Source organism: Pteronotus mesoamericanus, unplaced genomic scaffold, assembly GCF_021234165.1.
Source record: "Pteronotus mesoamericanus isolate MK-2021 breed Mesoamerican mustached bat unplaced genomic scaffold, CSHL_Meso_final contig_90, whole genome shotgun sequence".
Classification (NCBI taxonomy): domain Eukaryota; kingdom Metazoa; phylum Chordata; class Mammalia; order Chiroptera; family Mormoopidae; genus Pteronotus; species Pteronotus mesoamericanus.
In genome coordinates, this window is record NW_026555277.1 from 18,754,888 (window position 1) to 18,767,876 (window position 12,989).

Sequence of the window (12,989 nt, forward strand, 5' to 3'; positions counted from 1 at the left end):
ACCAACCTTGTAGTAAATTCCTTACATTGGCTTAGTGTGATACACAGAAAACTAAACTAAATACAATATTCTTTTCACCTACCCAACGGGAAAGACACTTCTAGTGTTTACCATTCTGGTATCATCTAAATTTATTCACTGACAAAATCAACATATTTATTGAGCTCACTGAATTGTTCTGGGGACAGTTCAGAATGGTCCTAGAATGGTGACCCTCAGCGCCCTCTGCAAGACTGTTAGCTTTAAATTGGCACTTTCCAGAAAGGACCAAACTTTGATGGCCACTTTAAAAATGTTTTTATAGCCTATTTTACCACTTCTGCTGTATGGTGCATTTTAGCCATTGCTTTTAGTTTGGTAGTTTTGTCCTGAAGAAAACAGCTCATGACCTCTGCCCAATTATGTAAGTTGAACAAACATTACTATTATTGTTGTCATATATGGTATGAGTACAATAAAATACATTTGGTGACTGCTAACCATACATATTTTGCAATAACTATTTTCAACTTAAAAGAAAATACTTCTCAAGAACAAACTTTTCCGTAACAAAAAATATAAAAAGAAATATGTTTCTGGGCCTGCCTCAGGTTTTATTTTTACAGATTTGATCATATTTATTCTTCCTTAAATTAAAATGGATGCTTTTTCCCTTTTTTACAGATATTTTTAGAACCATACTGCTGGCTACTTTTTTTTTTTAATTCAATGAGGAAAACATTAATATACTTCTCCTCGAAAACAAAGAGCAATTTTTATCCATTCATCTTCTTCATAGAGAAATTGGGAAGACAGAACAGGAAATGTTTATCAAGCACTCTATGAAAATAAATCGCCCCTTAAATTATTAGTAATAACCTATGTCACTGTCACACATTATTCCTTTGTTTTGTCAAAGGTTCACGTGAGAGAAAATAGCCCTTTCTGCTTGATGCTAACGACAGCATCGCTTAAGGCTTTCTACCCGCCTTTCACTATAGGGGATTAGAGCAAATGTGTCCCAGGGATCTGTTTAATTTATAGAAAATAGAATCAATTTCTCTTGTTCCATCATGATTGAACATTTTTCTGAACTCCTGTAAATGAGTTACAGATAAGCACTATTTATCAGATTGTTTCGTGGAACATGCAGTTTTGATTATTCTATTTTCTACTGTTTGCTACTAATGAAATATGTAATATGCCTCAAGAAAAAACACTCACAAAGCTTGGCCTCTGAGCATTCAGGAAGCAATGAATAATTTGCTGAGAATTTATTTTGTACCCACACTCTTCTCTAACAGTTTTCTCTCTCCAAGAGCCCATGGGAGGGCAGCGAAGTCCTTGGGTGTCTGGAATGTCTTCCAGGGTCCCATTTTCCAGGGCCTGGCTCTGTGCTGGCAGGTGATAGTCACTTAGGTTCCCTGTGAGGCTCCAACCTCAGTGAAATTGTCCAGGTACAACCCAGGGCACCTTGACACCCTCAATCTGGCAAACACAGGGCACTTCTTCCCTCCAGGGTCACAGGATTAGGAGATGGGCATATAAAGACATAAATCCTTTGCTGTCTTTCCTACTCATTGCATATAGAGATGGGAAGCCCCGTAAAGAGGATTCATTTAGGCACATTATCTTCCCAGGCCCTGCAACAGGTATGCACATAGGAAATGGCAAGGCAGCCGCAGAAGCCAGTACAGATACAAGGGCTGGAGAGTTAAATAAATGCTTATGGCACTGAGATTCTCCGGAAGGAATCATCGTATTTTTCTGACCTATATGGACCACTTTATAAAAATATGTCATTTATCTCTTCTAAAAAGGGGTAATTACAATTAAGTCTGTGAGAGGAGACAGGAAGATAGGATGACCATTATCCCCTCCTCAAGGTTTCAGCAGGCCTTGCCCCATAAGGTTGGAGTTGAAGAAACAAAGGCAGGACATTTGGGAAGACAGATGGGCTGGATGACCTGTCTGTCACCTCACCCTCACTTACCAAGGTCCATGCTCTTTGAGGCTTTCAGATTCATTGATTCAGGCTGCCTGGCGGGTGTCACAGATTTGAAGTTGATGTGCTGATCTGGAAAACATACTGTTGAATCCACCCCAGAACTGCGGAAAGAAGCCATATACCATATTTAGGTTTAAAATAAAATCCCTCCCTCTTTTATTTAAGGAAGCACTCCTTGTTTTGAACAGAAACCTTCATCACCCTCTCTGCAGCTCACAATCTTTCATTTTAAACCAATTCTTGAATCTTGGGTTTCTTGTATGAGATGCCCCAATTCCGTTTTCATGTATTTTATCACACTTGACAATTTAAATAAAATATTCTCTGGCTAATACCATGTTTTCCTCTTCACTGATTTCCGCTAATTGGGATCCTGCTGTACAGCACGTAACTGTAAGTGTGTAAGGAGAGCTGGAATGCACTGGCTCTTCAAAGGGTGTCACCAGACAGTAGCAGAGCCTAAGAGTAGGTTAAGAGACATCTGTGGGCTAAGCACCTCCTTCCTTTAAAAACAAGTGAAAGGGTGTATCCTTTGGAGAAAGCTGTCCTGTCGAATGACGGATGGCTGCAGTAGTTTGGTTTTCCACTTTTTTCAGGTCCTGTTTCTACAGCTAATGTTAATGCTGAGCAAATACTATACTCATCAATAATACCAAAAGGAAATAACAGAAAAAACACGGTTGACAATTTAGACACAAGATACATCAAATGTCCTAAGGTTTCTTAGGACTTACAGCCAATCTCAAAGAATTCTATTTCTGCTGAATATTGTATTCATTTTGCTTGAGAATTTAGGGGATTATATAAGGGAATTACAGATGATACCCTATTTCTTGATCTGGAAATAAATTATATTTATGTATTATTTTATAAATTAAATTACAGCTACCTTCTCCCTTGGTACTCTTGTATGTTTAGAAAGTAAATATGGTGGCTCATTTTAACATAATTTTACCCCAATCTTGAATACAATGAGAAGTCAAATCAAGTATCCTTGGTGGGTCTGAAAGTACTTAAGCTGAATTTTTCAAACAGTTGGGATTAGACACTATAAACAATAAAACAACAACAAGAAGAAACTATTATGAATGAGAACTCTTCTAAAATGTATAGGGGATCTTGGTTTCTTAACCAATATACCAAAATAAGTTAACTCTTTCCTTGAAACTCATTAGTCATGCATATTTAATATTGCCTTGCAGCAATATTAAAATTAATGTGCAGCTATCTTAACATTGCTGAATGAATGAATGAATCTCTGTTATTTTAATAAAGTAGGGAGATGAGAAAAGTGCCTGGAACTAACTGCCCAGCACCAGGCTCAAGAACACCCATGTCACAGCAGGTCGGCCCAGGTCTGAGTTCTGGCTCTGCTGCTTGCCACCTGTGGGACCAGGGCAAGTCATCGAATGTCTCTTCGATGAATTGAAGGAAATTCATCTTTGAAGAATTGAAGGAAATTCTTCAATTTCCTTACGTATAAAATGGGTCTAATTATCTTTTATCCTATCTTTTGGCTTGTTAAGAGATACAGTGAGTTAAGATTTGTAAAGTAAAGGGAATAGTGTTTGACACAAGGCAAGCTCCACAGAAGCTTTTAGGAAACAAATAAGCAGATGCATAAATAGATTGGCTTAGCTTCTTGCATGACTGCAAGTTTCTGCTTTTCGTGTTGTCTAGGCTTTTTACAGATTCTTTGCCTCCTGTTTCTTCAGCCTCTCGGTAGGTCTATGTCTAAGGGCCCTTCTGTCCTCCCGCTCAGAAGAGGAATGTGGTAGGCTGCTGGGGGCCCAGGGCTGGGCAGCGAGATGCCAGGGTCCGCAGCCTCAGTTTACTAGTGCACAAAACGGGGTAATAGCACTAACTTTGTAAAGTTGTTGTAAGGATTAATACATTAAATTTGTTAATACTGACTATAGTGCCTCCATGCAATACAAGCTCAATAAGTGAGCTATTAATCCTTTTCTTTATTTCTGCAGGCTCGAGTGGTCTTTGAATGAGGGCCTGAGGCACTCTCCAGTGAAGAGATTATACATGTTTTCATGAAAATTTCTCAAGAAGTTTAAATCTACTCTTTAGAATTTGAAGCTTTTTTTTTTTTTTTTTTTTGGCTTCTTTCTTGATGTCTCTCTACATTCTCAATAGATAAAGCCACTGACATATAAAGTACATTAGATGTGTATCCAGTGAGGGCAAAATATGCCAACCAGGAACAATAGACCTTGTCCCACTAGTGCTGTTGCCACAGGCCTAGCATAATAGCAATACTTTAATTGTTTCAACTCATTTTGAAGAATTCTGAGATGCTATTGTGAATGAGGTTCCCCCTGAGCCTTGATGTTAGGAAGAACTTGCCCTTAACTATGTTATCTGACCTTCATATGCACTTAGTTTTTCATCCTTTGATCTCTTGAGATGATGGAGTTTTAGTGTCAGGAAGACTCATGGCCTTCATAGAATCAGAGACTTTAAGAGCCAGAAGGTGTTAAAGGTTATTTCATCTAATTCTTCATCTAGTAGATAAGAGACTGAGGCCCAAAGAGGGGGCTGATGTTCCAGGGTCACACAACTGCCCAGTGGCAAAGTCAGGAACAGAACCATGGTTCCTTGACCTTTTCCCAGAGCCACAAAAACTTTGCCTGAAATGGTGGCCAACCTGAGGCACAGGTTGTCATGGATCCTGGATCCAGAGAAGTTGAAATTTTCCTATTAGTATAGACTTGCTCAGTCTCTTATGCTTCTTGAATTTTAGGTTTGCTTTTGTTTCAGTAGAGTGGTGCATATCATGAAATAAAGGAAAACCAAAGAATTAATCAAAACAGATGCCATATGTTAATAGTGAAAGCCTTTGGGGGAAGGTTTAAGACAACATGAATAGCCCTCATTAAAACTTAGGTCACACTGCATTTAACGTCCTCTGTTCAAGGCGGACTATGGGAATCTACCCAAAGGAGTAACATGCTAGTTAACCCGCTTCATTGTCTTAGATTACTTTACTAAACTAGGCATTAATTAACAAATTAAGAACAAGAACTCAAATTCTAAAAATACTCTTGGGAGACAATTATCTCTGTCCCCGTTAGGGAAAAAAAAAAAGTGGCAATGAACTTGATGCAATAACATCAAGTAAGGATCTGTCTTAATAAAGTCAATTTTCATTTGTAGAAATGTTGAGATATAATCAAGGATGGTCAAAGAAATAAAAAGGTGCTTTGTATATACACATGTAATAAAATGAACATATGTATATGCATACCTATATATGCATATGTACATTAAGTTAATCCATAGTGATATATACACCTGCTACCATTGTTTTGTATGTGACCAAATGAACACTTTGAAAACCTTCAATAGAACTGTCCCTTTTGCAATGGTACAAACGGGTATAAGGCAAAATAAAGATGATATCAGACTGGCAGATATTTAAGGAGGGAAATAAGTATAATATGAGGCACTATAGGATTAAAGCCAATGTGAGCATACAGTACACTTAAATAAAGAGTGTAGTATTGAATCAGTTAATGAGAAAATATTTTAGACAGGAAAGTTAGATTAGCAAAACAGTTTTCAATTTTAGGCTACACATTAAAAGTTCTTTGAGGGGGAGAATGACACAATGATTAACTAGAAGGTATGACATATTTTAATTTTGAAGGGAGTTAGCATGTGCTCATGGCTGCGTGGACTGCAGTGGATGCTGCCGGAAGCTGGAAGTTGACAGCAGGCCAAAGACATGTCTTAGATAAAGGCTGTGTTTTCAGCATGAACAACCAGGGAACCTATCAAATAGAAATGATACTCAATGTCAAATTATGCTGCATAATGAATAAATAAGAGTAGCATGAAATACATGCCAGTGTCCTCAATACGGTGACAAATCAGGAATGTGAAAGACATGTAAGACCAGCCATGAATGTTCAAGAAGAACTGTCTGAAATCAAAACAGGGGACGAAGATATTAAGGGGCATGCCGAAAAATTGTCTGAAGTCTCAGGTGTCCATGAATAGGCTTCAACACTTGGCTATTGCTTGTGAGAGTAGATGCAGGTCATGTGTGTGGGGGAGGGGGAGAGGGGAGAGAATAGACAGAGAAATGAGGTAGAACCAAGATAGAGGGAAACATGAATGAGTAGAGAATAGCTAAATATTGCCTAAACTGTTAACAAAATTATGCCTTTACCAGTGTGGCTCACTTGGTTGAAGCGTCTGGTAAACTGAAAAGTCACAGATGCAATTCCTGGTCAGGGTTTATGCCTACATGGTGGGTTCAGTCCCCTGATGGGGCGCAGGCAAGAGGTCCTCAGTTGGAGGGTGTATGAGAGGCAACCGGTCGATGTTTCTCTCCCACATTGATGTTTCTCTCCCAATTTCTCTCCTTCCCTTCCCCTCTAAAATCAATAAGCATGTCCTCCAGCGCAGATAAAAAATAAAAGTAAATAAACTGTAAATAAAACTCAATAATATCCTGTCTGCTGTTAATTTTCCTGAAGTTGTCCCTGAGATATCACAGTAGAAAATGTATTTCCTTACATTTACTTACTTTTTACTTAGACACACATTCCAAACTTTTGTCTAATAATATATATAATAATAATATAACATAAATATAATAATAATAACATAATAGTACAAATAAGTTCAGTAAATTCCTGATTTCATTTTGGTTCAAAGTGCAGGCATCAAGTTTGATCACATTTGTTTTTCACTCCACATGCAGCCGCAGTTTTCTGCTTCATAAGACTGGCTCCATCCCTAAACATCACTTTCCCTTTCAGAGGGCTTTCAACTTTTATTTATTTATTTATTTTGACAGACAGAACAGCCTCCCGGCCTTGTTTGCTCAGCCACTCTGGATCTCTTCCAATCTTTCCTCCACCCCAATTTTCACACATCCAAACCCCACTGCTGCTGGTCACCTAGGCAACGCAGCAGCTTGCAGGATGGTACAGGTCACGAGATCCCAGGAGGGAGAGAGTTTCAAAGCTTTAGACTTGTTCCTTCCAACTCAGAAGGGCCTTTGTCTCTGTTTCTTCCCCTTCAGCCATGCTGCTCTTCCCGTCATCAAGCCCTTCTCTTCTTTTGCCAGCCCCCAGATCAGGAGGCATGTCTATGGCTTTTTCTGTCCCCTCATGCTCCACAGTCCAACTCACTTGACTTGATATTGTCTTCCAGGCTTGAAACCCTTCAGTGCTTCTCCGCTGTTCTCTGGAGGAGTGTGGTGTTCACGGAGCATGACAGACAATGCCCTTCCCACTGATTCTCCCCCCCGCCCCCCGATACCATATGCTTCTACCATACTGAACACACCCTGCATTTCCCTCTCCCATCACTTGGTTTTCTGAACCTCAATTGCCCTTCTCACCACTTCTCTACCCAGTAAGCCCCTTTCTATTCTCCAAGAAACCACTTTAACACTACTTCTCCTGGGAAAACTTCCTTGAAACCTGCAGGCAGAGTTAGTGACCCATTCCTCTGGCATCCAACAGCATTTTGTACCTAACGCTCAGCAAGCAGGCCTCTTCCTGATTATCCGCGTGCACATCTCCACAAGGGGAGACTGTGTTCCTCGCAGGCAGAGATGTTCTCCAGTCTGCTTGAGCTCCTTCCGCAATGCCTAGCGCAGAGCTCCATAAATACTTTTGAATGGATGAGTGAGCAAATTAATGACTTAATGATCTAATACTATGGGGAAAGAAAAAAAGAATAAAGCCTGAGACCATAACAAAATTTTGATTGAGAGGAGATCACTGTTGATGGTTCAGAGAACAAGTCTAGTAAAGTGGTTAGAACAGAAACCTAAACATAGAGAGTTAGAGAGGAAGAGGTGCAAGAAGAAATGAAAGTTACTGTTTCAAATCATACAATGAGCATTCACAGTAGTAAGGGCCAATAGAGGCAGTTTTTCAAGATCATAGCGGAAAGAGCTTTACTAAAAAGGGCGGGCAGGGGGGAAGTCTGTGGATAACTGAAGCATCCAAAGTTGCAGCTGCTAATTCTCAATAATTCTATCTCTGTGACATTTCTAAACTATCACTGTCTTCATTATCTCTCTCCTCCCCCCACTCCCCAGAAAGGTTTTTCATCTTGTTAACATAGGCAACTAGTTATAGGTATTAACAAAAGAGAAGTGAGGAAACTGATTAAGGTGGGAAGTTAGGGTTTCCCAGTCTCTCCAGGGAAGAGCTGCCATGGCTCTACCAAGTGAATTAACGTCTGAGTGGGCAGGAAAGGCTGGCTTTCCAGTCACCGCAAAGAGCACTGGCAGCCTCCCCTGGATGGTTGGGGAAGGTTAAGGGGGAAGTCCTTCCACTGGATACATGTGCAGTACAAGCCAGAATGGCAGCCATAAAGGGAAGGAGACAAACCCAGGAAACAGATTGGATTGTTTGAAGGAAAGCTTAACCCTTCCCAAACCCAGGGAAACCATAGAGGAACGTAACAAAGGTCCATGCCTCTTTGGCAGCTGCACAAGCCAAAGTGCAGTGCCCATAGCTGGCCAGACAGGGCGGAAACAGAGACTAGGCTAGACCACTGGAGGCTGGGGTGATAGCATGGCAGCTCTGGGCTCTGGCCCTCCTCCTGGGCTTGGTAGATGAGGAGCATGAAGTCTGGTGTATCTGGGGCAGTGAATGTGATCTACCAGCAGAGGGAGGTGCTTCGTGGAGTGCAGCAGCCTTTTCTTTCTTTTTAAAGACATTCATTCATTCATTCATTCATTCATTCATTCATTCATTTATTGATAGAGAGAGAGGAAGGAAGGGAGAGAGAAAACATTGATGCAAGACAAAACATCGATCAGTTGCCTCTCGCAGGCCCCTCACAGGGGACCTGGCCCGCAACCCAGGCACGAACTCTGACTCGGAATCCAACCAGACCTTTTGCTTTGCGGGCTGATGCCCAAGCCCCTGAGCTGTGCCAATCAGGGCGTGCGGCAGCCTTTTCAAAGGCACTGTAATAAATATGGCCACTATTGCTTAAATTCCTCCTTCACAACTGTCTCTGAAATTCCTTTCTCACGTCACAACATGAACCTATCTCCAGACCATGCCAGGGCAGACCCCGTCTTTCTCTGGTAACAATCTGAAAGCTTCTCCCCATCCTCCAAGGACAAGTCCTCAGTACTTGTCACTGTGATTGCCTCAGAAGGTATCCAAAGAGGCTGTGTTTTTAGTAAATATTAACCCTCTTCCGCTTGCTTAATCCATGTTACACACAACTAAGACCTGAGTCCTATCAGGCTACTGTCTGCTAAAACCCTACAATAAGATTTTACTATCTAATAACTTTGCCCTCTGGCCAATCAGATATCATACAAGTTCTACAAATCAACTAACTTTCCCTCTGCCACATTCTTCGTTTTCCCTTCTTTCTCTCTGAAATTCCCATTCTTCCTGGGCTCATCTCATGTCCATTTCCTACTCATATATTAAGATTCAGCTCAAATGCCACATTTTTCCATAATGTTTTCTTTTCTGCTCTATCTGGAAGCATTCTCCTCTGCCTTAAATGTTCAGAGCATTGCATTTATACCTTCTAGTAAATATTACTTTGCTCCTTGTGTTCTACTTGTCACTTTTACTTAATAGCCTGCCATCTTCTTGGGGATATAGTTTACAACTCATCCTTCTTTGCTCTATCCCAACAGTTTTGCACATACACACATGATAAACACTGAAGTAGAATATATAAAATTATGTCTTAAATGGAACTTTTAATGCCATCAGTCTATCATTCTTGATTCAGAATTGAGGCAAGAAATGGAAATGAATGAATGAAATTAAATATGTCCAGATATTCTTTCAAGAAACCCCCAGAGATACTGACTGATCTAGAACATTATTGCGATTATTAATCTAGTGTGTGAAATTGTCTTTGAGTCAGACAGCTGACTTCAAAAATGTAGGAATCAGAGATAACTAAATGTAGGTAAGATTCCAGCTAATAAAGTTAGCTATACTCTTGTGTTGCTTTGTTTTTAGCAGATTGCAATAAAAGGTATAATAGGAATAACACTAGCATGGCAGCAAGAAAAATGAAAAAAATTTCACAGGATTATCATGGGACATAGAGTGGAATAAAATACACAGTTTTTAACAGCCATAATAAATACAGAAAATAGCAAAGGAGCAATTTAATGATTTTTAAAACTCATCAGAAGAATAAAATCTATGAATTCCACTAGTCAAACGGTGTGTATGCTTAGTAAATCTCTCTCTCTCATGCCTGTGTGAGTCTAAAAAACATTGATTTTTTGGGTTTCTATTACAGAATGCACATAATATTGGGTACTTTTCAATATTTTAGATTATATATGGTATTGCTTTAATTTTTAGATTCTATTAATTTTCTTAGAACAGCTGTTTTTCAAATACCTTTAGGGTTTGCTGATGATAAATAAAGAAAAAATCCCCAAGCATTGTGTCTTTTCAGTTTTGTTTTATACCTTCCCATATTTTTCTTTGAGGTCCACCAGTCTAGTTTTTTAACTTGACTAAAGGAATTTCAACAATTTTCTTAAATATTTTATAATATGATGAATCTTAACAAATTCCAGGAAGCAAAGTACAAACAATCAAAGCTTTCAGGTATGAGAAGCTTTCATTGGAAAGGAATTATAGACCCTATGAGATTTCCATTCTAGAAAGAAATAGAGTTAATATAAGGTTGCTGGGCTTTCCCAGGAAAATCATAACAAGGAACATTTATGGTGTATCATTTTACCGATACCTGTGGCTGTAATCTTCAAGGCCCAGCTCCAGAACGGGATGTGGTGTAGGAGAAGGCGGTACCTCGCTCTCAGCCCATCCGTCACTGGGAAGCAAAGGCTCTATAAACAAAGAACAAATGAAGCTGTAGTAAACTGGAGGCAGAATTGTTCAGCGCCTGGTTTTGCTGCAGTCCAACTCTCAGACACAATTTTCACCAACACATAAACCAACCTTGAAATAAATAAGTCTTCAAATGGAACGGAAGGGTGTGTGGGAGAGCTAATGCAGCCTGTACGAGGAAGTCTAAGTCTGTTAATACATTCTTATGCTGGTGACCTGCTGGCAACTTGTGGCAAGTCCACACTTCTTTGCTGCCTTTTCCAACTTATGAAAGGCTGACACATGTTCATTACGTGTGATTTGTGGAAGATTAACAAAGCCATTTCTTTCATGACAACAGTTTTGTAAACAAGACTCTATAATGAATGCTCTGGATTATACAGTGATTTAAGTATTTGCCTTGTTGACAAAAAGTATTGAAAAAATCATGAGATACAGTATATCTATGAACCATTTAGACACAGTAGAGGAAAAAAAAATTCTCTTTTTGCATGAGTTTCATAATCAAAACCTCTGGGTTTGGGGCCTTGGGAACAAAAGAGTGGGGTCTGAATTTTGGTTTTCCCACTCACAAAAGTGCATACTTTTCCAGCCTACCCTAAAAAAAAAATAGACATGTATCTTAAATATTATTGAGAACTTTTTTGCATATCAGTGTGATAAGCATCCTGTACCTTATGTCATTTGTTTATCTTAAATGACAATATTAAATAATGTATAAAAAGCGTTCGTGAGCATCCTAGGTAAGAATATAGTTTGTAGAGCAAGGCCGTATACTTTCAATTATGGCTCCTCATGCCTGTTTTAACTTGGGCAAATTGCCCAACTTCTGTAAGTCTTGGATTTTAAATCTATAAAGTAGAGATAAGGATACCATTATTGGAGGAGCATGAAGATTATATAAGATGGTGCATATTCAAGCAGTGATTTATAAATGCAGAGTGCTAATAAGCAAATAAAGGATTTATTATTCTATACATCATGAACTCTAGCTTACAGTTATTATAGTCACACAGTTGGTAAAAAGTGGACTCTATTTGTTCTTGATTTCTGGAACAAGAAAATGTCTCTTTGTCTACGAAAAATGCTGCTGGTAGTAGAGCTTACTTTGACTTGCCCACATGTCAGGTTTGATAGTAAATTTTATGTGTCAGCTTTCCTGGGCCCTGGGATACCTAGATATTTGGTCACGTATTATTTTGGGTGTCTCCAGGAGACTGCTTTTTAGATGAGATTGACATTTAGATCAGTAGACAGAGTAAAGCAGATTGCCCTCCCTAATGTGGGTGGGCCTCATCCAATCAACTGAAGGCTTGAACAGAACAAAAAATGCTAACACTTTTCTAAGTAGAACAGAATTCTTCCCTGACTTCCCTCAAACTGGGACATCAGTTTTTTTCCTCCCCTTGGACTCACACTGAAACATCAACTCTTTCTGGATTTTGAGACATCTGCTCTTTAGACTGGAACTACATCATTGGCTCTCCTAGATCTCCAGCTTGTCACCTCACCCTGAAGATCTTAGGACTTGCCTGCCTCCATAAATGAATGAGCTAATTCCTTCTCTCAGACACACACACACACACACACACACACACACACACACACACACACACACACGGCAAGAACTTGCTCCTAGGTCTGCCCCAGGGAATAGTATAAAATGAAGGCGGTTCTCTAGTAGTGCTGACATGTCCCTCGGAACGAAGCCTCAAGCAGGATTCTGATAACTTAGATGACCAGAGTATAGAAGCATCATGAGCACAGGAGGCCAGCAGTGTGTCCCTGCACTGCCCTCCTCTTCCAGTCACCAGTTACTTGGCAATATGACAGCTATCAGGCCAGAGACTTGCTGAGAGAAACAGAGCAGAAGGACTACAGTGCAAATTGGGGACCAGAGACATATTGGGACAACATCGTTCCTGCTGGTTCTAATTTCTCTACTCTCAAATTCTCAGTCTATTTTCCATGCTGGTGGTAACGATACTTGTGGCATGTAACTTCTGTGCTCAGACACCTTTCAGTTGCACACAACTGCCTACAGAATAAGGTGCGTGTCCCTGCCTGCCACTTGCATCTCCATTACACATTAGCCACCTAAGAGTACTCAGTATTCCCCGACTGCAAGCGTGGGCTTTCCTGCTTCAGTGTTTTGGCTTATATAATTGCAA

At 39.8% G+C, this 12,989-nt stretch overlaps 1 protein-coding gene across 1 annotated transcript in view; it reads right to left on the minus strand.

Moving 5' to 3' along the window:
- PARD3B (par-3 family cell polarity regulator beta) overlaps positions 1–12,989 on the minus strand; it is a 943,196-nt gene that overhangs the window by 364,921 nt on the left and 565,286 nt on the right. Inside the window, exons 14-15 of the mRNA XM_054585774.1 lie at positions 10,718–10,817; positions 1,973–2,088 (exon numbers count right to left, since the gene is read on the minus strand). Coding sequence (XP_054441749.1) covers positions 1,973–2,088; positions 10,718–10,817 — 216 coding nt within the window. The remainder of the gene's footprint in view (positions 1–1,972; positions 2,089–10,717; positions 10,818–12,989) is intronic.